Source organism: Streptopelia decaocto, assembly GCF_964273445.1.
Source record: "Streptopelia decaocto genome assembly, chromosome: 11".
Lineage (NCBI taxonomy): Eukaryota > Metazoa > Chordata > Aves > Columbiformes > Columbidae > Streptopelia > Streptopelia decaocto.
Window position 1 is genome coordinate 12,978,632 of NC_138666.1, and position 26,493 is coordinate 13,005,124.

The 26,493-nt window shown below is 56.0% G+C and overlaps 1 protein-coding gene across 4 annotated transcripts; it reads right to left on the minus strand.

Annotated features, from left to right (window-relative positions):
• Nucleotides 1-742: 742 nt before the first annotated feature.
• On the minus strand, nt 743-26,493 carry KIFC3 (kinesin family member C3). 4 transcript variants are annotated; one of them, XM_082062464.1, is made up of 21 exons: nt 26,463-26,493; nt 16,453-16,567; nt 14,671-14,816; nt 13,113-13,254; nt 10,800-10,996; nt 8,419-8,484; nt 7,689-7,832; nt 7,363-7,602; nt 6,958-7,131; nt 6,686-6,833; nt 6,467-6,597; nt 6,260-6,371; nt 5,848-6,029; nt 5,665-5,769; nt 5,305-5,435; nt 4,502-4,625; nt 3,935-4,064; nt 3,611-3,840; nt 2,860-2,994; nt 2,415-2,523; nt 743-1,896 (listed from the first exon to the last, which is right to left on the minus strand). In XM_082062464.1, exons 2-21 carry the CDS (start codon nt 16,535-16,537, stop codon nt 1,871-1,873), a joined length of 2,757 nt encoding a protein of 918 aa, XP_081918590.1. In that variant the 5' UTR covers nt 16,538-16,567; nt 26,463-26,493; the 3' UTR covers nt 743-1,870. The 4 variants fall into 4 exon arrangements, with proteins under 4 accessions (XP_081918590.1, XP_081918587.1, XP_081918588.1 ...); XM_082062461.1 differs by having other exon boundaries at nt 7,689-7,835; XM_082062462.1 differs by lacking the exon at nt 26,463-26,493 and adding an exon at nt 21,296-21,390 and having other exon boundaries at nt 7,689-7,835.

Below are 26,493 nucleotides of genomic sequence, written 5' to 3' on the forward strand. Positions count from 1 at the left end.
TCTTCATCTTGGCGCAGCTCGTGGCTGGGAGTGTCCAGGGAAAGCAGGGTGCTGTTCCCTGCGTGTCCCACAGGGAATCTGGTTGTTCTCACCTGTCCTGCTGGAGGCTGCGGTGAGTAAGTGGATGCAGTGAGCAAAATGGGGAGACGATGAGCAGGACAGGGAGCCAGCACTCAATCAGCTGGCCTGCTGAAACCCTGGGGGAGGTTTCACTCTGCTGGGGAGTTCCCAGCCCAAAAAGCAGTGTCATCGTTTGTGGCTTATCCTCTCCCTGGCCAGATGCAGATCTCACTTTAGTGGCACATGGGCATGCAAGGCTTTGTCTGTGTGGTTTGCTGTGAGCTCTTGAGCTGGGCACTGGTAGTTGGGAATGTAAGAGGTTGTTTCAGGTGTGTGTAATGGGGCCAGCAGCAAATCTAAAGCTTCATCCAAACACAGTTGAGTTTCAGGAACAAAGGGGAGCATCCTATCCTGCTCCATGGCTCTTGTGTCTCACACAGCAAGAGGCCAAGAGGGAGCAAGACACCACAGTACTGAGATTTACTTATAGTTTAACAACTCCATCTGCTAATTAAGAGGGCCCAATAGCTGCGGGGAGGGGGGTGGGGTGTGCCAGAGAAGGGATTTAATGGGCTTTTCCCACCATGTGGGAGATGCTACATGAGTGGGAGGGATGGAGGGAGTACCTGCTTCAAATGGGGCTCCAACCTGCCGCAAGAAAATAACAGCAGCACAGGAGGACTGGCTTTAAGAGTTTACTTAAAATAAGTTTTGTTACAAAACAGGATTTTATTTTAATTATTAAAATACATAGAAACATCTACTCTTACAAAAGGCTAAATTTATTTTTTCCCTTTTTTTTTTTTTTTTCCTCTCTTAAAGAGAATATGCTGTGGAAGAGTGAGATGAGCAGCCTGTGGTGGGAAGGAGCTATCAGTGCATCCAGTCAGGTACTTGCAGCAGGAGGACATGTACCCATGAGTGCTCAGGGGGAAAGTGTGGTCTTCTCCAACCTGCCCCCCCCCCCCCCAGCAGCCACTGTCCTGATACATAAGCCAACAGGCTATTGGGCTGGAGGTTTCATTTTTTTGTTGTTGTTGTTCCTTTTCCCTTCCAAGACCATGTAAACAGGGCATAAATATTTCAAACAATTTCATCTTGACCACACTGTGATCTCTCTGGACAAGACAACTGGTAAATAACTTTACAACAGCTTCATTCAAGACTGAAACATTCATCCTGGTGCCAGGCAAGAGGGGCAGCCAACATGGGGCCCTGGCAGCACTGGCACCACCACGAATGGCAGCTCAGCTCATGCATGGCACCAGGTGCCTTCATGCAACAACAGGGCTTGAGAAACCTATAGGGAAAGGAGATGCTGGGATTTTTTTCTGGCTTAAAATAGAGGAAGCACTGCTCTGAAAGCCACCGGGCAGCTGCCTGCATGTAGGCTTAGGGGAGCTGCAGCCAGGCGGGCCCTGTGGGGTAGTGAAGATGTCTGAGGGAGCTCACCTGGCTCCAAGCCCCCTCCAGCCAGATACGGCTACTGTTGTAAAAACAAAGCTGGAGCAATAAGGGAGCACCCAGCAGCTCCCTGCTCTGCCTAAAACATCCCTCCAGCAAAAATAAAAAATCACAGAGCTGAGCATCTGAGGGGGCAGATCCCTGCCCAGCACCACTGTCCCCCACCCTGAGCTGGGGGTTTGGCTGCTGGGAGACCCCTGCCCGTGGTGAGAGGTGCCATCACCCTCTGGTTGTGGGTCCTGGTGGCCAAGGGCACCCAAGCCTTTGTGTCTGCCAGCAGCCGGCTCTCCGCAGCACCGTGAGGGGCCGGGTCCAGCAGCAGGTTTGTGGCTGGTGCTGGCACTCGTCACACAGGGACCGGCCTCAGCTTCCCTGGGGAGAGACACACATTGATCACGGACACAGCCATTGCAGCCCCAGCCTGTGGCATTTCAGTGGGTGTTGGTACTTCAAGCATCCCATAAGCATCCCCGTGAGCGGCACAGCCCGGCACCCCTGCCTGGGAAGCGGGGCTGAAGCAGAGCCCTCCACCGGCTCCCGCCGCAGACACTCACCTGGCAGCCACGGCTGCCCCTAATTCAGGCTGAAATCGAAGGGGAAAGAGGTTCAGCCCTGGGGCACTGCCGCTACCCTGCAGAGTCACTTCCCCACCTCCCTGCCCCACAGCACCCTGAGCCACTGGCAGCAGCTTAGCAATAGGGTGCTCTTGGGGAAGTACTAATCAGGCTCCCAATAGCTAATTAGACATCAGTTAATGAGATGATTGCAAATCAGCTAGCTCCTGCCAGCATCTGGCTGGGCTGAGTCTGGTGGTGGGAGACTCCTGCGATGGAGGGACCCCAGCTGGATACCCAGGGTGCAGAGCAGGGCCACAGTGCCCCAACACCCACCTGAGGTCTGGAGCTTCCTGCGGATGGAGGCGGAGCGGCCGGAGAGCTGCCCCGGGCTGGAGGACGTGTGGCCCCGGCCAGGGGATGCCGTGGTCCCTGGTGAGTCACCCTGTGGGGAGACAGAGGACAGCCCCGGAGTCAGCCCCGGCCAGTCCCCAGCGTGAAAGAATGGGGCTGGGCTCACAGACAGATCACGCCTGCCCGGGCAGCGATGTCCCAATACACTCTGAGGTACGGTGAGGCTGCTGCAAAACCGGGCTTGGAAAAGCCAAGGTGGCAGCAACAGCCACACACTGCTGCCTGGAGACAGCCCCTGTCCTGCTAAGTGATGGTCCCCGGTGGAGGCGGCTCCCGGGGAACACCCAACAGCAAACAGCTCTGGGGACCATGTGTGGGGACAAAACAGGGGATCCCCTGGGGTGAAGAGGAAGGGCACCTTGGTTACCTCAAGGTGCTCCTGGCTGGGCCAGGACACCAGCTCAGCCTTGCGGGAGACAGGTCCCAGCTCCACGGAGCGAACCCTCTCGGCAAACTTCAGGGAGCACAGCGTCTCGCTGGTGTTTTTCTCAGCAGGAGAGACCTGTGGTCAGGCAGAAAGTCACCCTGCCAGCTGCCTGCACACCCCCCCAGGACTCCCCCCACCCTGGCAAACATGCTGGTGCTGGGCGGTGAGATACTATTATTAACCCACTGGTCCCAGGATAGCCTCGTCCATCTGTATCAAGGCCAGCGTCTGAGCCAGCTGGATCCGCTGTCACCAACTGCCCTGGCGTGAGGGACAGCAGGGAAAAGCTGCAGCAGGTGACAGGGGCTCTGTACAGGCATGTGGGGGTCATAGGGCAGGGATGGAGGAGCTGCCAGAGCATAAAATCCTCCCAGCAAGAAAGGGGGATGGGGAGATGCCAACATGCAAAGACGCCTTGCCCACAGGGACAGAATCCATGTGCAGGTGTGGGTGGGATCACGGACCTCTAAGGGAATTTTCCATTCCTCGGCCTCATCTGGGGTGCAGAGATGGGGACAGAGCTGCCCCTGGCATCGCTGTTGCAGACTAGAGGATGACTCCATGTCCTCTGGTCTCAGCCCTGCTCCTGCCTGCAGCATCCCTCCCGCCTGCCCCAGCACAGCAAGGGACCCCAAAAACCACGCTGACCAGCCGCTGGGATGCTGACGGTGAGCGGCTGCCCAGTGCCTACCTGCACCATCATGAGGGTCTTGCTGTCACCACTGAGTGAGTCCTGCAGCAGGTAAGTCAGCTTGGAGTTGCGGAAGGGCACGTGGCCCTGCCGGGAGCGCAGGGCGTAAATGACGTCCCCCAGCGCCGAGAGGGACTTGTTGATGTGCTGTGCCTCACGGAGCCGGCTGCCCTCTGCGCCCGACCGCCCGACCCGCTCCGAGCCTGCCAGGTCTACGAGGTTCAGCTTCCCTGGGGGGACACACAGCCAGACCCCCGCTGGCATCAGCGCCCAGTCCCAGCACCTCGGGGATGCTGCGGCCCAGACCTGCTGTGTGGCACCTACCTGTGGTGCGGAGCCCCGTGCTGCGGTCGAGGCCACGGACAGTGATGATGAGGAGGGCATGGGAGCGGGAGCTGTGCTCGTTCAGGTTGGTGCACTCTGTTGCCCGGTTGACGTAGCCGAACTCAAAGACCTGGTGGGGAGCACAGCGAGGTGGTGGGGTGAGACCAGCTTGCCCCAAATCCACCACAACCCCTCCATGATATGGAGAACCCCAGGGACATGGCCCAAGTAACAGCCCCCCACAAGGTGCCTGGTCCATCAGGGTGACGGCTGCTGTCAGGTCTCAGGCTGGGTGACACACTGAAGGCAGAGGCTGATGGGCAGGGCACTGCAGTGACAGCCGGCATCCTGCTAATCCCCTGGGAGCCGCCCAGGCCCCATGCTTTTATTTTTAAACCCCTGTGGCTCACCCCATGGGGCAGTGACCGTCACATTGCACCCAGGGACCTATTTTGGTCTGTCGCTCCCCAGTGCTTCAGAAATACTCCCAAATCCACAGGGTCATGCATCAGACAACCCTCCCCCAATTCATCACAGCCCCCTGCTCCCGCCCCTATCTCCCCTCACCTTGTTGATGTCCTCCACGCTCTGCACCCTGAACTCGGTCAGCCCAGGCACGTAGAGCTGCCCGCTGCCATCGGGGCACAGCTTGATCTCCAGCTTCTCCTGCGGCTCCTTCCCCAGCAAGTCCCTGGGCAAAGGGGTACCCGTCACCATCGCCACTCCAGGGGGATGATGGGCACCAGCTCCCGCCCAGCACGGCATCCCCAGCACGGCATCCCCACCGGAGCTCAGGGCAGCGTGCTGAGGCTGCCAGAGCAGCCCTGACCCTTGGGGATCCTGCACATCCTAATTATAGACCTTGGCTCTCTGGCTGTCCACGTGCCTGCTACCATCCAACCCAGACTACGCTCCCATCCCTGCTCTTTCTTGCCATTCCCAGTCCCCATCATCCAGACAGATGCGCTCCCACCCTCCTCCCTGCCCCTCCTGCCTGTAGCTGGGCAGGGGAGGAAAATATTTCTAATGCTCCCAGATCCCAGTTAACAATTTCCAAATATAACGTCTGTGAAGGGAGGAAAGGGGGATGCTGCATCAGGGACGAGGGAAGCGGGAGCAGTGGCAGGGTTGGGAGCCTGTGTAAGTAATGGAACTCAAGGGAGATGCTTTAAAAGGGTGGTGTGCAACACCGAAAATTAAAAATGAATCCTGCATGGCCAAATCCAGCATCCAAGGCCGTGGGAAGAAGCTGTGCAGCCAAGGCAGGGCTGGTGGGATAGGGAGAAGAGCAGTGTGGGGTGATGCCCACCGATGCCAGCTCCCCAGCAGCATTGCTCACCCCCCAGGAAGCTTTGTCCTCCTCCCCGTACCTGAGAGCCTCGTTGTAAATCTCGGCGGCGCTGACACTGATGGCGTAGTCCCAGTCGGCCGCTTTGCTCCGCACCTCGGAGAAGAGGAGCTGCAGGGCCCGCTGGTTGATTCCGGGGTTTGCGGCTGTTCCCTGACAAATTGGGGTGAGAAACGGGAGGGGAAAAAAATGTATTCTGCATTTTTTCAAGCAGGAGCAAAGCCAGGGAGTGTTGTGGAGGAACCCCATGGCAGCAGCAGTGACCATCACTGGTGCGTGCTGGGTCCGAGCTGGCCCCCGGCCTGGCTTAGGGAGGGTGCCGAGACTGGGCACCACGGGATGGGAAGCCAAAGAAGACAGAAGCAAATCCAGGCAAAGTCACCTCCATTGTGTAGGTTTTTCCTGCCCCTGTCTGCCCATAGGCGAAGATGCAGACGTTGTAGCCGTCGATGCAGGAGGTGACCAGGGCTTGAACCTCCTGAAACACCTGGGGGGGATTGAGGAGTGTCAGAAGAAGGTGGCTGTGTGTCCCCCTCACACCAGCAGCGTGGACAGCAGCACCCACCTCCTCCTGGGATGCTTGTGGGGGGAAGACCTTATCCAGCTCGAAGGACACCTGCTTTCCCTTGTGCAGGAGGTGCAGGACAGCATCATCATCGGCGTCAAAGGTGACCGCGTTGGTTGCCTCTGGTCCTTCACCATCCTCCTTTGTGATGGGGCGAACTCGCCCAAAAACACGGATGTTTCCTTGGAGGAGGGGACACAGGGATCACGTTAGTCCTGGCACATCCTGCTGCCACTCCCCCGGTCACCATCAAACACCGGCTGGGCTGAACACTGCACCCCATCTTATGGGGATGTGGAGCACCCAAGCCACCCAAGATGCTGGGGTGCAGGGGGGTGATGCTCCCCTGTCCTTCCTGCACCCCCCTGGGACATACTCTCCCATGACGTGAGCTTCCACCCTCCTCACGCACCTTTCAGCCGCACCAGCTCATTGTGACACTTCTTGCGGAGCTGTAGCTCCCGCCTGTACTTGCGCAGCAGCTCCCGGTTGGTGCTGTGCACCTCCTCGATGGCCTGGCCGATCTAGGGCAGGGGAAGGAGACCAGCAGTTCAGTGACACCCCCAACATCCCCACCCTGCATGGGGGGGAGCCAGCGTGGGGGTCCCGAGGGTCTTACCTCAGCCCTGGCGCTCCGCAGGGTCTCCTGGAGGAGCAGGGGGAAGTCGCGGACCTGGCGCTTGAGGCTGTTGTAGTCGTGGGTGAGGGTGCGCAGTGCTGGCTGCAGCGTCAGCAGGTTGGTCCGGACACCTGCAGGTGTGAGGTGGGGTGAGGGGCAGGTGGCATGACCCCCCGACACCAGCCAGGTGATCCTGCAAGATCCCCACGGCCTCCTCACCTGCCAGGTTTTCGTGCACTGCCTTCATCTCCACCTGGGCACGGGAAAACGCCTCTTCGATGGCGTGGTTCTTCTCTTCCTCCATCGCCTGCATCTCCTCCAGCATCTGCCCGTGGGCTCGCTCCAGCTCAGTCTCGTACATCATGATCTGGGAGAGGAGCAAGCGGGTGATACCAAGCCGTTGACCACCCATTACTGCACCACATCACCTGGCGAGCATCGCAGTAGAGCCAGGCAGGGTGATTTTTGATTTGCACCCATTGTGCTCAGACCTGAGCTCGGAGCTGAGCCGCTGTCTTTTGGGAGCTCCGCAGCTGCTGCTCCATCTCCTTCAGCACCTGTCTCTGCATCCCCACCTGCTCCTGCAGGTACTGGTTTCGGGACTGGCTCTCGCACAGGGCTTGCTTCGCCTTGGCCGACTCCACCTCTACTGTCTTGATGATGTACTGGGGAGAAAAGCACCCAGAGATGAGGAATACAGGGGAAGCAGCCCGCAAAGGGCCTCAGATAGAGCTGGTGTTGGCCTGGGGGCTGCTGACTCTCAAAATCATGGTGCTGCGCTGTGCTCAGGGCAGAGGGACAAGTGGCACTTGCAGGGCACCCACTGGGCCCCACTGGGCACCCAGCCCAGCTCCCTTTGCCCAGCCAGGATAGATGGAGAGCCCTGTGGTGATCACCTTTATCTGCTGGGGCTGGGACTTGAGGCTGGCGATGGTCTCCTGGCTGTCCCGCAGCCGCCGGCTGAGCCGCTCCTCCTCCTCGGCTCTCTCGGCCAGGGAGTCCTTGAGCCGCAGCTCCACCTCGGCCAAGCGGTTCGTCTTCTGCTGCACCTCCAGGTCCAGCTCTGCCAGCTTGGCCCGTGTCTCCTCCGCCTCCCGCTGCAGCTGGGACAGCCGCTCCTGCAGCCCCGCGTTCTCCTGGCCCCAAAACAGCACAGCAAAGACTGTGTCACTCATGGGTACCTGTCACCCTGCTGCTACCGCTGCCACCACTGGCAACTCACCTGGAGGTGGACGCAGTCCCGGCAGGGCGCCTGCTGCTGCTGCCGCAGCTCCCGCAGCTCCCCCTCGCACGCCTTCATCTCCTGCCGCAAGCGCTCGTTCTCGGCTGCCAGCAGGTCCCGGTGCTTCTCCACGTCTGTGCCGCCCTGCTGACGGCAGGGGATGGCAGCTTGCTGCACCCCGGGGACCCCGCCTGCTGCACCCCGGGGACCCCCGCCTGCTGCACCCCGGGGACCCCCCGCCTGCTGCACCCCGGGGACCCCCCGCCTGCTGCACCCCGGGGAGCCCCTCAGCCTACCATGTCAGGGAGGCCCCACTGTGCCCAAGGACCCCCCAGTCTGCTGTATTGGGGATCCCTCAGTCTGCTGTGTCAGGGAGCCTCTAATCTGCTGTATCGGGGAGCCCTCACTGTGCTCAGGGAGCCCCCTTGGCGCTGCCCCTGAGAAGCTCCAGCCCCCAAAGGAGCTTTCACTCCCCACTGCAGGGTGCCAGTGCTGCGGAGCCTTTGCCGTCTGCACCCCAGGGCCACTGGTCATGACACTGCATTGCACAGAAAATCCCCCAAACCCTTGTCCCTCCACATCTCTTTTGGCTCACAGGGTTTGAACTGTGGCCCTGGGGAGATTTTAATCCTCCTACATGCCCCCATGTGCCCCCTTCCTCCTTGGAGACCCACAGCTCTGGTGTCCCTTGGGGCAAGGGAGGCTCAGCCCGAGCCCGGTGGCAGCTCACCAGCTCCGAGCGCAGCCGGCTGATCTCCTGCGCCTGCTCCAGCAGCTTCGCCTTCAGAGTTTCAACCTGTCAACACAGGCGGGGTTAACCAGGAGGCACCTCAGCAGCTTTCGGAGGAGACCCCGCGGTGCCACCCAGCCACTGACGTCCAGTCTGGCTTGCACCTTCATTACACCTTAATCTTCCACCTCGCTCTGAGGACCTGATTCACATGAGCTGATTAAAACAAGCGTTAATGAAAGGCTTGCTTTGACCTTGTTTGACCACAGGTATAATTTGTCCATGTTGAGCACTAGCAGAAACCATTATTAAAAAAAACATAGCATCGTCTTTGGAGAAGGAAAAAAACAAACCTATCCATAATTGTGTTTAAAGAGCCAGAAGTACCTCATCCTGCCCTTGCAACACAGCGTGGCTTTGCCTTCTATATTTTTCTTTCTAGGAAATTTATTTTGGGAGAAAGAGGAAGCAGGAACTCTTCAAGAAGTCCATGAGTCCGAGTCTGAATGAAGGATGCTCCCCAGCCACCCCATCCAGGCATCTACCCACTCCACAGGGACCAGGCTGCCCTCCCTGCAAAACCAGGTGGATTTCACAAATACTCCAATTTTTTTGTGCAGGGACCAGTGAGAGTGTCCCAAAACCACCACAGTTATTCAAATTGATAGCAGCAGCAAGTGCTTGGCAAGGCCAGCGGTCTCATAGGTTGTGTTTTTATTGGGTTTGCCCACCTGCTGCGTGCCTCAGCCCCATGCCCAAAAACGGATAGCTGCTGGGTGAGCATCACCATCTTTCCAAAACTAACCCTGGAGAGAGCCAGACCCAGCTGCGAGTTCCACTGCCACCCCCCAGATACCCAGGAAGCCACCGCGTCGCCAAACCCCTCACCCGGACACGGCAGCCTATTGCCCCATCCCAATAACTGCCTTTCTCTAAGCAACCAGGCTGCTGTGGACCATAATTTCGGAAGTGCTGATTAATACCAAATGCAGATGTGCTGACATGGTGCTGTAATTAACGACAATAAGCTATTAAGCCACGCCCGCATGGGGAAGGCAGCGCGGCGGCAGCACCTCCTGTGTGCCCTGCGCACTCGGGGGGCACGGCCGGGGGTTCCCCAGTTAAGCTCCATGTGCTTACAGCCATGGGCTGGGCAAGGTGGCTGGTCCCTGCCAGAGTTGGGAACCCCCCCTCCCTTGAAGTGGGGCTCCCCTGCCCCGGCCGGGGGGCTGAGTGTGCACTGAGTGTGCACTGAGTGCACCAGCCTCGTGCTTAAATGAGAAAATCCCATTTCCATGTTCAGTAAGGAAGATTAAGATACTTTATAAAAGCATTTTTAAAAGAGGGGAGGGACCAAGAAGACAGAGTCAAGGCATGTTACAGGGAAGTCACCACCCCAACCGGCCAACACACATGCCACAGCCTGCCCACCGCTGCCTGTGCCAGCGGCACCCAAAAATGCCCGAGCACCTCCAGCCCCTACCTGCTCAGGCATCCCTGGTCGCATCCTGCTCTCCAGAGGTGACAGGGACTCCTTGGCAGCCGGATCCGGCTCAAGCCGTGGCCCTGCCATCCCTGAGCTTTGGAAGTTTGGGTCGGTGCTGGCTCCGGCCGGTGTTGGCTGTGCTCACCGCCGAACTGACCGGCGCAGGGCCGGATCCTGCCGACACTCACGCTTGTGTCACACAGACTATGCCAACCAAATGCAGGACAATTACCTCCACCTTTTTGACACCCGTGGAACAAGCAGAACCTGACTGTAGCAGCTTCCACAACAGCCACATGCAAATCCCTTTATGAGCGCCCGGAATTCCAATCTCACTGGGACGACTCAGGTTCCTTGTACTGAGGATGTGGCTGTACCAGCACAGGAGATGGTTTTTGGGGGTTTCTGGTCATGTTGGCCAAAACACTCTCCCCTTTGGTGGACAACTCTGTGCCTTCTCATTCACTTTCCACATCCTGACTCTTGAAAGTCACTAAAATGAATCTGCTGGGTCGGTCTAACGAGCTTATCCTGCTGCAGCAGCCCTGTGCTGGGAGGATGGACAATTGCTGCCAGGCTCCAACCCCAATGGCAAAGCCCTCCCAGCCACGTCACATCCACGTGCCCTTGCCAGCATTATCCTGGTGTCACTGGGGGGCTGTAAGCATCCCCACAGAGGCACAGCTGAAGCCAGTGGGATGGCCACAGTGCTCAGAAGCACCTGGCTCCCAGCTCAAACCTATGCACCTGAGCAGAGAAGATGCTCCATGATGGAAGTGCTACACTCCTTCCAAGCATTCTCCTCGCTAACTACAAGCCATGGTGCTCCAGCCAAGCCGCAGCCTGAAGCTGGAGACTCCGCTGGACCCCCTCATGTTCCCCTGTCACCCCATACCTGGCCTTGCAGCTGGAGAGAGCGGGAGAGCTCGTTGTTCTCCCGGGCAGCGAGCTGCTCCCGCAGCCCCAGCAGCTCCTCCTGCAGCCGCAGCTTCTCCTCCTGCAGGTGTGCCATGGAGGCCATCACCTTCTGGATCACCGGGAAGGGCCGGGCCACGGGCAGGCTGGTGCGTTTCCCAGTGCAGAGCCTCCCTCCTGCAGTGGGAGCAAAGACGGAGCTGGTCAGGATCCAGCCACCTTGCTGCAGAACGGGATGGCAGCCACGGGAAAAATCCTCAGGGGCTGCGATGGAGATGAGACTGTGGGACTTGCAGAAGCCCCCCAAAGAGCAGTGGTGTGCGGGGAGGTCCATGCCAAGCATCACGGTGCCAACTGTGGCCGGCCAGGCTACAGATGGGGGTCTGGCTGGGTGAGCCCCCAGGCTGGGGGTGGCAGCCGAAGGGATCCGCTGATGCCAGCAGAGCATCCCAGGCTGTAACACAGAGCACCAGCCCGCACCACCGCGCCGTGACCCAGCCCCATCACACACTGAGATGCTGCTGCCTCACTCAGATAACAACCGCCTTCAGAACAGCGCTCTGATTCATCCCAACATCCTTTTTTCTGAATGAGCAGGTGCCGGTCGAAAGCAGTACATGATCATGTTATTAAAGACTGCATCATTACACACAAATATAATGGAAACCAAATTAAAATTATATAGGTACCCTGAATGGCCATATTGCCTAATCCTTGTGCGTTTGGCTTTCTAACCTTCCTATTATTATTTTAAGCATCGTTTTCTGCTTGTTAATAGAGCCACCAGTGCTGACAGAAGCCAACCTCGCCATACATCAGAGCCTACCAAATGAATCCCTAAATAAGTTGGTTGTTCCCAAGAAGAAATGAGCTGGCCTGACTCATTCCCAGTGTGGGGATGAGGCGCCGTGGCGGACGAACCGGCGGCCAGGATCCCGGCTGCCCGGCGCCCTTCCCTGCCTGCCGTGGATTTCATCCGCTGCCACCAGAAACCTCAGGTTTTAAAGGCAGGAGGTGATGCTGGGAATCGCTTCGCTGCCTGCAGGCGGATGCTGCCTGCTTTATGGGAAACGTCCTGAATACAAGAGGCAACTTTTTTTTTTGTCTGTGAATCAGACTTTCTACCTTTAAAAGGAATTTAAAAGCCAGCAGAGCGGGCAAAAAAACGAAATGCTGAGACCAACCCACAGCTCTGTTGTTCACTGTGTGTCATGGGACTTATCCGGCAATGTCTGCAGAAGCGATGGCCACATTTTGTCTTCCTGCCTTGGGCTGGATACCCTGAAACCGTGTCAAGAGGCACCAGCTTTTCTTTCTTTTCACGCCAAAAGCTCAGCCTAGCTCAGGCAGGGGACTGTGAGGTTCCGTTTAAATCCAACCCACACAAAACCCACTCCAAACTTCTAAAACTGACACACCAGCTCTCACCCCCTGGGCAGCGTGCAGGAATAAAACAGGATTACAGGAGGCACCAGGGCTCCTGCAGAAACACCGCATGTCTGCACACATCACCCACACTAATCCCAGGCTGGGACTGAAGACAGAGCTGAGTTCAAAGCCACAGCACCGGCTGCAAGTCAGACTGCTGGGCAGGGGTGATCCCACATGGATAATGTGCTCATCCTTGCCCTAAAACCTTCCTCCTGCAAGAGCATCCTTGGGAGAGGAGGTGCCGGCTGGGCCTGAGTTATATCTACCACTGGCAGACGTGGTGATGTGGGGTCTGAGCACGGCAGGCACAGCACACCGACCCTCCCGTTTTACAAAATCCTTTGAAATTCATTTGGAAAGGCAGGTGTTTCCACAGCTCTGCCCCGTTACCATTGCCATGGAGAATCCTTCCAGCATCCCTGCCCCTTCCCACCAGCTGCCCCACACTGGGAGCTGCTCAGGGACACAGCCAGGGACGCCGCTCCCAGGATGCGTCCCAAAAAGTCCAGGATATTTGGTCCTGATGGAGAAAGAGGGGAAACCAGGGGGATTCAGCTGCTCTGGCGCAGCCATACACACTGCAAGCATTTCCACAAATGTTACATTTTCCTTAAGAGGGAGGAGAGAGTGGTGGGTTTGCTGGCACTCACCTGCTCTGTTCACCCAATTAAATAATTTATCGGTTGCCTGGCATCACTCGACAGCTGGCTGGTGTTTCATCTCTACCGAGACCTATCCCCACCCAGTGAACACAGCCTATGTGCACCCAAAAGAGGAGAGGTCTGACTGGCACCCACAGGCAGGTACTGGGTGCTCATCCCTCCTCCCGAGCACCCGCTGCCACATCCCGGCTCCCCCTTACCTGCGTTCTCCAGGTTCATGGTGGAGGCTGCTGGCACCGGGGTGGCAGCTGCCCGCTCGCGGGGGGACGTCAGCGGCTCCTCCGTGGCCGGGGTCGGGTGCCAGTTCTCGTCCCGCCGCTCTCCCGCCGTGTCCCGCAGGGCCTGTGTCCACCAGAAGAAACAGGAGGGAGAGCTGAGATGCAGCGACCATGCACATTGTGGTGGACACAGTGCTGGCAGCTGGCACGTCCCCAGGGTGGGCAGGAGGAGCAAGCGGGGAGGAGGTCACAGAGGACAGCAGGACCCAGGGAAACCCTCCCTGCGAGGGATTTCGGTGTTGGGAAGCTGCTGCGATTAACTTATTGTAGTGCTTTTAGTTCCCCCTGCAAACAATTCCTTCCCTCTGCTTGGTCATGCAGTTATATTGAATATTATCTATTTTTCTCTTTATGGTCTTAAAAAAAAAGACTCTGGCTTGCACGTGGGGTTGAATGGGAAGTTGCTCACTGGTGACCTGTGGCTCAGGTAATGCCATGCCCATGAGATGAAACAGACCTCTGAAGAAAACAGAGAAGAAATCTGCAAGGAGGGAAAGGAATATAGAAAAAGTCCCAATTTTCTGCATCTATGATATCACTGGCTTGTGGGGAAAAAAAAAAAACCCAAACCAAAACAAGCAACAACAAAAAACAACAAGAAAAACCCACCCTGCCTTTTTTTAAATTTTTTTTTTTTTTAATCACCATTTAAAAAAGTGCTATGGTATAGATGCTTTTGGAAATCTGAGCTGCTGATCAGCCCAGCTCACAGAATTGCTCCCTGCCCAGCTCCAAAGTGCCTTTTCTTACTTGTCTTATCTCAGAGCCTGTGGCATCGTCCCGCAGGCCAGCGGTGCCAGGGAAATGTGTCTCACCCTGGCAGAGGGGTGACTACTTGGTACATGCCAAATATTTCTGAGAAGAATTTGGAAGGAGGTGGTGGCAGCATCCTCCTGGAGAAGCTGTGTGTCTGCGGTGCCTCTACAGTTGAGACTCCGGGAGGGTTTTGCCAGAGGCAATTCATCAAGGTTGGTGTGAGATAAGAAGATGTTTTCCTTCTTTCAAAGAAGAGGAATTTAAATAATTTGCCCAAAGCCCAGAATGAACTGGTGCCAGCAACACCAGTACATGATGTCCTGACTCTGTCCCGGGCCATGGTAACCTTCCTCCTCCTCCTCCATCCTACTGGCAAACACCATCTCACAGTGCTGCATTTTCTTATCACACTTCTGCCTTGAGCTCCCCTGCCAACATGACCCAGAAGTGACCCAGAAAATATTATTCTGGGCTGTTCCCTGGCATTTTTTGATGCCTTGCAACTTCCCCTCCCCACCCAGGCAGCAGCTCTGCTCGAGGCACGCAGTGCTGGGATCGAGGTGGAAACCGGCTGTAGTGACAGGGGGGACCCACCAGCTCCCACCAAGGGATCCCAGAATCAGAGAATACCAGTTTGGATGGGACCGGCAGGGTGTGGGGCATCCTCCCACCACCCCAAAAACGCCCTCACCACCCGAGCCGCGGATGGCTCAGTGCTCCTCACCTGGAGAGCCCGGCAGAGCCCGTGGGGGTTGGCAGCGTCTGACCAGCTCACGCCGAGGATTTTACGGTGAACCAACGCAGGCAGCAGAGGAATGTGAGGAGAAGCGCCTGCTCTGCTCCCGGTGATGAGCGTGTCCTGCCCGTGGCCTGAGACAGCGAAAAGCGTCACCAGATCAACCTGAGACCCCAGGATGGACACAGCCTTCAGCCTTGCTCAGCAAACCCACCTCCTCCTCCTCCCCGCGGCCACCACTGCACCGGTGTGGCGGAGACGGTGCATGAGTTTCATTAAAAATGTTAATTATGTTAATTAGAAAAATTAGCCCTTCAGGGGGCGGAGACTGGTTGCCAACAACTAATAATGAAAATTCTGGGTGTAGCATCTGTCTGTCCGCTGCAAGACCAGATTCATTCACGCACTGGGGACATCCTGCCCCTGCTCCTCACCAAGCCGCTCTGCTGCCCACGATCCTTCTCAGAAAAGCTGCCAAAGCCGCCTTGCATCACCGAAACCGGACAGACGGACCTTACCGGTGTCACCTCCCTCCACTGCCCCCAAATATTTCCTTTATTTGTCATGCAGCCAAACCTGAAAGCAGCCAGGGAAGCAGTTTTGAGCTGCATGGAAGGAAAACAGCATCTTGATGAGCTATTCCCTGTGGCTGTGTCCTCCTCTGCTACAGGAAAAGCAGCTAGCGAGGGCTAAGTCCCAATGGGACCTGCTCGGGGACGCTGTGATCCCTCCCCATCCACCCACCACAAGCGCTGCCACCACCATGGGCAGCCAAATGACTTCTCTAGCAGGCAGGAAAAATATCAACAACCCACAAATAAAATCCCACTATAGCAGTTTTTTCCCCTAAAATCATCTGGAGGCACTTGGGGCAGAGGCAGAAGCAGCATCTGGAAGGAGATGTGCCCTCACAAAGTCAGTCCCTCGCTCTGGACTTCTTCCCAGCCTGTAATTAGCCATAACATTTCGCGTGCACTGTGAAAATCCAGTGTTTCCAAAGTGCTGGCAGATGCCCGGATAAAAGGCAATGAGTTCCTCATCCTGGCACGAGCAGCAGCAGCCGCCGGGCAGAGGAAGCGCTGAAAAACCCCGTTTTCGCAGGCGTTGATGCCCACCAGCGTTTGGCTGGGCTGGCATGAATGCCAGGGAAGAAGCAGCACTTGGATAAGCAGCTGCCAGCACACAGGAATGGTGAACCCTGAAACCCACCGCAAAAAAAGCCCAAACGGGGGCATTCAGCCTCCCCTTTTGCTGAAACCCATCTGGCACCACTGGCGAGGGAGATGAGAAGGGCTGGTTCCCGACAAACAGCTGCAGGTTGGGGCAAGCAGCTGCCCGCCCGCCTGCAAAACAGCTCAGCCGCTGCAGAGAAAAACTCAAACTCACCTACAGGGTCTGTGGAGCGGGGAGAGATAAGGAGCCCTTCCAAGGAACGGGGCCGGGGAGAAGCGGGGGCCCCGCGTCTTCCCCGCCATGCGTAACGCTGTTTTCTTTCTTACATGTTAAATTTTAACCTTTCTCCCTAAGCTTCGAGCCCTGAAGGGCCAGGAGGGAGATGGAGGCAGCCCCTTCTGCTCACCCTCCTGGCTGCCTGCTGCTCTCTGCCTGCTTCTGAGTCCCAGTTTCTCAAATCCTGAGCTTCATCCAGAAAGAAATGTGAAAAATGCGGGCTGGCCTGTTCCCAGCCTCTCCTTCCCCAAGCGTGAGCAAGGGCGTGAGCGCAGCAGGCTGAGCCCCAAGGGAAAAGGACGAGCCACTGTGCGTACTCACCGTCCGCGGGAAGGTCCTTAGTCTTCCAGGTGGCTTTCACGGAGGGCACAGATCCCAGATCCCAGGTTTTGTGGGATGTGATCATGGCACAGCAATTCTGAGCGCAACGACACCTCTGCAGAGAAGCGCAAGGACAGACATCTCAGCCCACCTCGGTGTCCAGCTGAAAAAGCCCAGGGGAACGTGCTGGAGCAAAGCGCGATGGCAACACCGTCCTCAACACCCGAATCCTGTGGAAAGTTGCATCAATCCCGATTTCAGTTCTGGGGTCGGGGCACCGAACGCCCTGGGCTCCCTCCGTGCTCCCGGCGGATGTGACATAAACCGTGTCTGTAATTAATTTACTCATTCCTGAAGCCTTTCCAGGCTCCTCCTAACTGCGAGTTGGGGGTTATTTACTTATTAAGTCCCGGACCGCGCGCAGCCCGGGGCAGCGCCCTGCTCGGGCCGGGCACCCCGCAGCCCCCGCCCGCTGGCCGGAGCCGGGCGGGCCCCGCCGTGCATCTCCGGGTTCGGGGGCGCCTCAGCGGGAGTAGGGCCAGCGGAGTCCCGGGTGCCGCCCCCCCCGCCGCGGGGGCCCTTGTTCTCCCAACCGGCGGCCGCGGTGGCGCCGGCGGCCCCGGAGGGGACGGCTCCGGGTGAGCGGGGCGGATCCGGTCCCGGTCCTGGTGCCGGTCCCGGCGCGCAGGAGGCGCGGCCCCGCCCCGCACCCCTCCCGGTGCCGGTGCGCGGAGGCCCGTAACGCCCCGCCGGTGCCGCTGCCGATCTCGGTGCCGGTCCCGATCCCAGCGGCGCCGCCCGCTGCAGGCTAACGGGGAACCGTGCTCTCGCCGCCGTGCCGGGTGCTCCGAGCCGGGCGCCCCTCAGACAAAGGGAATCCCGGTCCAGTCCGGTCCAGCCCTGCTCCCCCACCGCCGGTGGTGCCGGTACCGCCCCCGCGGGACCACTCACCGGGCGCGGGGCCGTGGCAGCGGCGGGGCAGCCGGCGCCAGCCCCGGCCCCGTGCCCGTCCCCGCCCTCGCGGGCACTTCGGTAACGGAAACGCTGAGCTCCGCCCCGCTCTCGTTGCCATGGAAACCCCCGAAACCCCCCGACGGGCGGCGGAGGCGGAGTTCGCCCCCCACCCCCGCACCGGGCGGCGGCGGCCCCGGCGGGCAGGGGGCTCTGGGCGGGTGAAAGGGCCCCGGGGAGCTCCCGGTGCGGCCCCGGTGCACTCACAGTCCCTCTTGCCGGAGCCCTGGGGAGCTCGGGGGAGCCCTGGTGTCGCCCTGGCCCTTCCTGGGGCGTCCCGGTCCCCCTGTGCTCCCCTGACCCCGCTTTGTCAGAGCCCTGGGGGGCTCCTAGTTTGTCCGTGGTACTGTGGATATGTCCCAGGTACCTCCGGTGTGTTCCTGATCCTTCCCACCCTGGTGCCCTTTGGGAACCCACGTCGTACCCCCATCCCGCCCGTGCACCCCTCTCTGCATGGCTTGTTAGGAAGCTCCTGCCCTTCTCCTCCAACACCAAAGCCCAGCATGCCTGCAGTGCTCTTCTCTGGGGAGATAATGGGGACAGGGCCACCAGCATCAACAAAAAGGCCACCACAATGCCAGTGACCTGTATGCTGAGGACCAGAGGTGACAAACTGTGCCCTCACCCTCCACCATGCCCCCCCCACACCCATACCAACTGGCACCCCAGGCTCACTGGGGCCTCAGGGACCCAGATTTCACCTGGAAAGCAACCGGTTTGTAACCCTCAGGCGTGAAGAAAACAGCACAACGTGCCCCAAGATCTCTCCAAAGGTCCCGGTGTCAGAAAGGCAATAAAAGGTTCTGCTTTAAATATGATTTATACGCATTTTTAGGGGGTGATTTGTATCTACCCGTCTATATAGCATATACAATCATTATGTTAATGGTTGGTTTGGGTGACACAAGTTACTCATGACTTGCTCATGGGAATTAACCGGCAGTACTGGATATTTCCCACAACAAAACTTCATTTGGCATCCATGGCGGCGGCAGGCGCCCCATGCTGATGGCTCACGTCCGCATGCCTGATGTCGGGCTGACCCGTGGGGTACACGGGTCCTGGGGGATTTGGGAATGAAGGGGTGACAATCCCTTGGGAGATGCAGGTTTGGTGCCAGCCCTGCAGGGCTGGGAAGGAGAAGGCTCTGCTCGCTGGTGGGGTGTGCTCCCCCCAGGCCAGGGGCCCTTCACCTCCCACGTCAGTCACAGCCTTTCGCTCACTCTGGCCAGGTTTGGGGCAGAATTTGGATTTGTCCTTTCATCTCCTTCTTGGGCATCCTCAGAGACGCCCCAGGACAGGCTGCCCCATCCCATGCCATGAGCCAGCCCCATGGATGGGGGGTGATGGGGTGTCACCAGAAGGGGACACAACAAGCTTCTCCAGCCACCCACCCCATGGAAAGAGGGCTGGGAAGGGTCACCTCCATGTCCGCATGCCATCCGCCCCTAGCACAGCACCTCATCCCTGAGAAGCAAATGCCGTCCTGTCCCAGCAGCTGCCTCCCCCTCTGTGCTGCGGCTGCCTCCCCCCGCAGCCAGCCCGGCAGAAAAACCAACAAAAACCTCCCAGCCTCTGCAAAGCAGCACCTCCCATTTGCTTCAGCCGAGGTTTATTGGCATTCCCAGCACGGAGCCCTCAGTGTGGATGGATATGTGTGTGTGTGCCTGTGCACACACACATATACATATATGTGCCTGTAGACGCCCTAAGCAGTTGTGCTGACTTGCATAAATATCCTATTAATAGTATCTTGGCAGCTTCTTTGTCTGGTTTGGTGATAGTATTGACACACATAAAGTTACTTTCTGCTTTCTGATAGCAATTGTAATACCATATCATCACTGACTTAATTTAGGAGCTGTAAGGGTAAAATAAACGTTTATGTAAATGACTTTAACTGGTAAGTAATTTCCTTGCTTTTGAATGCTTCAGGTTCTTAATGGCATTGCAATTATGCAATGCATGTAAGTTGTATCAATTACATCAAATAAGTCTAAATTAACCAAACATATGTGTGAATTCCCCCATTTAGAAAAATAACTTAATGAATAAAGATGGAGCAAAATTTGAGATGAGGGGTTTGTGCCAACAGTCATATACCAATAATCACTTGTGAGCATTAAACCCCTACTCCCGAAACCGTGGAGCTGATTTTCAGCAGCCCCAGCACACCAGGGTCAGGATCCCCAGGGATCCAGAATTGGGGTTATTTAGGGCTGGATGCATGAATACACACTGGTGGCCAGGCTCTGTGTCCCTTGGCCGCAATGCTATTTAGCTCAAGGGAATGCTGTAAATCCCAGGGAATGCTCATTTGCTGTCAGATGGGTCGGGGGCTGCAGGCAGCGGGTACCCTGCTCCTACCCCCGTCTCTGCAGGGATTCACCTGCGCTGGCTGGGATTATCTCAGCCTGGTTTTCCTTTCCTTGGCTGTCACGTCTCCATGACCTGAGCAAGCACCGGCTGACGACATCGCTGAAGGTATTTTTAGAAACGCTGCTTTGCAGGCAGGCAGAGAAAAGGCAGCGAGTGGTGGGGCTGGCTGTCCATGGCACCCTCCTGCCAGCACCCAGCAGGTAGCGGGAAGGCTCGATAGATCGATGACCGTCAGCGCTAAAACACGGCTGCCCCCCGCCGATGGCACCAGTGCGCCGTGGGGCGCACTGCCGGAGGGCAGTGACCTCGGCGTGGCTTTAGCTCTTTGCTTTTAGCCCAGCCTTTTCCATAGCCGAAAAGCGATGCTGTCAAGTCAGGCAGGTTAATTCGGCTTTTACTTGGATGAAGGGAAGCTCCAGCGATCAAAACACATAGTTGAGCGGGGCCTTTTGCATGAGGCATTTGTTATGCTCCAAGCAAATGTTTAACCTACATCTGTAAGATGGCTAAAAAAATCCCCCAAATCTCAGCAAAAATTTAATTCTCCCTCCCCTCCCTTTGAGCAATCCGATAACCTAGTCCAGGAATGCAGCCAGGAGCATACCTGAAGCCTCTTGTATGTTGGGATGCTCTCTGTAGAAAATTCTCACCAGAAGCGCCAGACATCGTGAGAACGTGTCCCCAGAGCACAATTAATTATAACCCAGCTCATTACTCTAATTTTGCTCCTCCTTGAGGAGGTGAGGGGATTTCTCGGCATTGCTGAGGCATGGCTTACCAAACTGACATGAAACGCTTACCAAAGCAGGAACAAACCCCCTGCATTCCTACATTTCACACAAAGATAGGAGTTTTAATTAAGTCTTAGCATGCTCCTGAGAAATTTAATACTCGTTTTAAAGCTCACCAACTGAGCTAATTTAACCCGGAGGCTCCGATCCCTCCGATAGCGTTGTGTTGAGCTGGGTGGAGAGCAGGAGCTGGCGAGGGGTGTTGCAAGGACTGCTGCCTAAATCCAACACACTGGGATGCTGCCGGTCTCGGCAGCAGCTTTGGATGGTGGTGGGGGCTCTGCAGCTGCTCGGCTCAGCCCCCTGGCCAAACCCCACAGCTGGTTAGGCTGGGTTTGGGCTGCTGGGGTGGGAGGCAGCTGCCCAGGGCAGCGTGGGGCTGGTCCAGAACTGAGGAGCTGGTCTGGCTGGGAGCTGCTGCACCCCACGGCTCAGCTCTGCCTGTGTCCCTCCCATGCAAATCTCCTTTGTATAGAGGAAATTATAAAAGTGACATCTTTTTCAAAGAAAAACTCTACTCTGCACACAGTCAGGGGAGTGCAGTGCCTGGTGTAACAGCCATCAGATGGGATGCTCTTCCACCCCTCCGGATTTTCTACCTTTGACTGTGTTGCAGAGTCACCTAACCCAAGCCGCAGCCTCCATGTCTCCCTTTTACCTACCTTTTCTCTTCATCATATTTTTCAGCTGGCTTCAGGTACCACTTGGCTTTCATGCTCCTGCCTCCCCTGAGCAAAGCACAGCCGGGATCCCCTGCACCATGCCGGCTGCTGGGAGCTGCTCCGCGGGAGGACGGCAGCTCACCTGCTAAGGCATTAATGTTTCATGGCATTAACCAATACGGGCTCCTGCTCATAAAGCACTTCTTAGAAACAAAGCTAAGAATAAACACGAGGTGTCCCGGCCAAGGCTAAAACTGTCTGGTTGGCTGAGGGATGCCCATGCTGGCTTGAGCGGACCCAGTAAGGGAGCAGCTTGATACCAAGTAAATTCTATCCAGGACCTTTTATACAGCACATAAAAATTAAAACAGTACTGGAAAGATCATTGTATCCCAAGCAGGAGGTCTCAGAGCTCCTCGTCTGGCAGGAGACCACCTTGCTTATGAGGCATCCTTGGGACCTCCTGCTCCGGACCCTGGGTGCTTTCTGCAATTATTTTTAGTGAAAACAGTCTATGAAGACAGAACCTGCAGATGGGTCATTGAGATTTTTTTATTCCAGAGTTTTGCTACTTCCGCTGCTCTTTTTCTCCTTGAAGCCAAGTCCCTGTGGTGCCACCGAGCCCCTCACCCTGCCTGGGTGACACCGGTAACAGGGTGTGCAAAGGCAGCCACAGGCACAAGTGATAGGAGTGATCTTCTTTAAAAAAATGCATCCCGTTCTCAGCAAAACCATTTATTTTTAGTACTCTCCAAAGCATGCTTGACTTTGGAGAAGAAATTAAGCAAAAGCAGTAATTCAGAATAATTTAGGGAATAGAGCTTTGGAGCTGATGTCAGCAGCTGTGCTGTGCCAGCGAGGCTGGAGGAATGCAGGGCTCACTAGTAATACCCAGCTAGTTTAGGCATGGGCACAGGTAAATCAGTAAGAGCCTCTCCAGGGAAGAGCGAAATACCCCTGTGGTGATAAAGTAAATGCTCCAGTTAAAGGAAATCCATGAGACAGACTCAGTTGCATCCCGACTGCAACACAAAAGCTGCATCCAACAAAGAGATGAATATGCAAACGAGGTGGGATATTCTCTGATGGAGTTAAATAGCCTTCCCGCTAACCGGCTTTGACTGCTCAGTATCGAACTGTCTGCAAAATCCCACTGTGAGACCAGCCCAGCATGGGTCCCCAGCGCACTCCGGGTCACCTGCAGATTTTCACGTATCCCATGGATGTCCAGTGGGCACGCTCCAGCTGCTCTGCTTGTCCCACCATGTCTCAGCACCAGCATGTACAGGACGCTGTACCACCACTGTTCAGCAGCTTTGACACCAAAAGCCCTCCAGCAGGACAGAAACATTACCCTCCCATGCATTATTGACACCTGTTATATATAATGGATGTCCCTACGTTTGCCCGGGCGATGCAGCAGCGGTGCCTCCGCCAGCAGCCAGGTGGGCACCAGCAGAGCCCCTTGACCACAGCCTGAGGATGTGCCGCTCAGCCGTGCCCAGGACCCCATTTCCATCCCACCCCACATTTTCCCAGCACTGTGGGGGTGTTCCCACTGCCTCCATGGGTGGGTGATGTCCTGGGTGATGTCTTCCCTGCTGTTATCTGCTCTGAGCTGCAGCATGCCAGCCCACCCCGTACTATTGCGGCTTCCCACTTAACAAGGAAAAAGGCTGAGGTCTTTCTAGTTTAACTTACGGAAATGTATTTCATGGTGATTTAATTATTGTGGACTTAACTGGGACCAAAGCTCAATTAATAGGAAGAGTTGCCAAAGAGATCTTTGAATCTATCTGCCAAAATTTTAAAGGGAAAACTATTTTTTCCTCTTAAATCTTAACACATAATTACAACTACCACAAAAATTCATGCTGTTTCAACATGAAAGTATAATTTCTTGTTCCTGTGTTGGTGTTTCAAAGACATCATTCTGTCTGCAGCAGACTACAGAATTGAAAACTGCAAATAAAGTGTCAGGATCTATCCTTAAAGCAGGTTTTACACTCAATGAGTGTGTTCTGCTTCTTGGCTTAGTTGGTGGAAGTTGGGGAGACAATCAAAGGAAATGTTAAGTTCCAGCCTCCTGCTAAGGTTTAGGGAAAATGGAGCAGCACGGTGCTGTGCAAAGCTATTTTAGAAAAGAAAACTTTCACGTCTGCTCCCAGTGAATATTAAACAGCCACCCGCTTTGGCTCTGCCGCCTGCGCCTGGCACAGCGTGAGCTGATTTAACTAGTCTTTACAAAGAGGAGCAGACCTACACCCATATTTTTATGCATATGCCTTAGAGATGTGTGGGATGTAAAGGATGACCCCAAGTCCTCTCTGCCAGTAGATCCATTGAGCAATCAATTACAGCTGGAAAAATAAGGAGACATTAAGAAAAATTCAGCAGCGCAGGCAGGAGGGTTTATGCAGACTGACACAGAGTAACTGCCAGCTTACTGCTTTTTTCATGCAAACTTTCCTGGGCTTTCAGGTCCATTTGGGGATCCTAGAGAGGCGTCGGGTGAAAAATAAAGATGGAGAGAGAAATTGTATGCAAGGTGGAACTGAGGCATGGCCGGGACGGCATCCCAAACAAGGTGGGACCGAGGGTCCCTGGTGCTCACAGTGCCTATTCAGCTACCTTCATCCCACCAGACAAAAAGTGCTGCTTAATTAACCCCCTCAGAAACAGTGGCAGAAGAAATACAGAGCCTGTGTGCAAACATCCAGGCACCTTTCATGAAAACAACTCCAATCCAGAGGCATTTTTCTAGTTTTCATGCCCAGCCTTTGCTTTTGAAGTAGCCTCCACGTCGTTCGCCCCCAGCTCCACCCCACTGCTCTCACCTGGGGGCCCAGCCAGGCCAACCCTGGTCCTGGGCACACTTCTTGGAAGCATCCTCCTCCATGCACCGGTCTCCCCACGACACCCCTGGGTTGGCAGAAATACCCGCTGTGGCCGTGGCGCTCGCCCTCCTTGCCGCGGGCAGGGATGCTCTCCGCAGCCTGCATCCCGCTCCTCTGGCTGCTCCCCTTGCTCCAGCCCTGCACCGACAGTCCCGCCAGTGCGCACAGGGTGTGCATGGCTGGACACGGCCCGGGAAGGGTGCTGAGCTCTGGGCACGGCCCGTGGGGACTCCTGTCACCCTGGGAGCAAGCGGTGGCTGTGCTGGCGTGGCTGATGCTGGCAGCAGCAATCTGGGGTGGGATGCTTCACCACGCTTTTCCACACATGGTGCCACACTGGCACAGGAAAATCATTGCCCTTTCATAAAGCGCTTTGTCAGCTCCATCCAAATCTCAGGGTGAAGCCCCCCAGCAGTCCTCCTCTTCACTTGTTAAGGACCAGTAAATGCTTTTGTAAAGATGGTCTGTAAAGGTGCCTGCTCCCAGAAGGGTCCCAGCAGTGGATGCAGATCCAGGGTAGCAGGACCCCCCAGGGATGCTCCACTTGCTGCCAGCCTCCCTGCGAGTGAAGGCAGGGGATGGCTTTCCACACCCAGTGTCGCCTTTACCACTGAATTTCTCAGTCTGTGCAAACCTCTGACAGCTCTGCCCTGTCCCTGACTGGAGGCAGAGAAAGCAATGTCCCCTCCACTCCCATCTGCCAGGGCATTAAGAAAATGAGAGCCGATTAAAGTCCATCCCCTCCTGAGCACCATTGGTCTCAGCTAAATTGCTGACACAACCTATTTGGTAGCATCAGCAGACAGGTGGACTTTCTCCCTCCCCAGATTTAGTTGGGTTTGGGGTCACTTGGGACTGCTGCTCTGAGCATTGGCTATAGTAGAAAGTGGTTTAATTGCACAGAATAAGTGCCTTGGATTTTTTTTCCATCACCTGTTAAAACGTTGGCTGGGGCAGTGCCTTTCCTTGCAGGCCTGCTTTTCCACCACACACCATGCAAGGGTGCTGAGAAGGGATGGGAAGGAGCTCAGAGTAAAACTCTCCTGAGTGCCCACACCACCCCATCAACCTCAAAAGTCAGCCTTAAGGGCACTGTAGTGCCAAAAACTCTCCTATTTCTCCAGGCAGGCAAGCCCCATTTCCCTCCCATTAACCTCCACCTGCCAGCAATTTCTAGAAGGCAGCCAAGAACAGTATAACTGGGGAGATTTGCAAAATAAACAGTGATCAAACACAAAGACCTGGGTTCCTGCTCTGGAGGGTGTCTGCCAAGAGACATAGATCGTATCAGGCTAATTTACAAAAGGCAAACCACCCTAATTAGTGCTCAGGAAAGCAGTTTAATGAGAAGTGCTTGGTATAAAAAGCAAGAGTGCCAAGAGGTCAAGTCTTTCCTAAACACCAGAAAAACAGGAAACAGGGCAAAGCCGATCTCTGCCCGCCCAGGCTGCAGCACCATTTTCTCACTCTGAAAATTATATTTCAGGTTACTGGTGAGAAATTTAGAAAACGTGGAGCCTAATGCCCAGTGACAGGGCAGTGATGCTGCACACAAGCAGCTCTGAGCATCGTAACACCAGATGTGGCCAGCTCACCATGGGGAGGGTCACGCAGCCCTCACAAACATCTCCCCTCCTTTTTGGGGCATAATACTGGTTTTATGGCTGTAGTTTCCCCTAGCAAAAGGGAGACCCAGAAGCCCTGTCAATGCTACGAGCCCCATCTTGCCGGCGGCTGTAACGGCAGCTGGTAACCATGGCAGCAGGGAGATTTTCACGTGATATTGGTATTTCTGCAGCACAAAAGAGCCTCTTATCTAGAATGAGTAACTAGTCCGGCTGGTCTTCATTCCTCGGGTTATTGCTAAGACAGAATGGCATGGCACGGCCCACGTGATGCTCACCCAGGGGCGAATTTGGACCATCCCTGGGGAGACCCATGGGAGGTTTCGGGATGCAGAAGGATGCTCACACTGTGCTGTGGCAGTGGTCCCACTGCGTGGAAGCAAACCCAGCAACCAAGTCAGACCAGGTAAAGCTGGGAAGGCGGCAGTGGCCATGCCAGTGAGCTCACGTTTGCAAAGCCAGCACCTGTAAAAAGTGTGAGGCACACCAGGCCATCCCGTGCCCTGGATGTGACAGCCCAGAGCGGGCAGGGATGTCGCCCAGCCACCCCATAGCATCCCCACAACCTGATCTATCTTCTCCAGCTGTTTACATGCCTCCCAAATTACTTCCAATTTATCCAAGAAAACAGTTTTTAGACTTTACCTGTTTGCTATCCAGCTCTTCTCGTGCATCA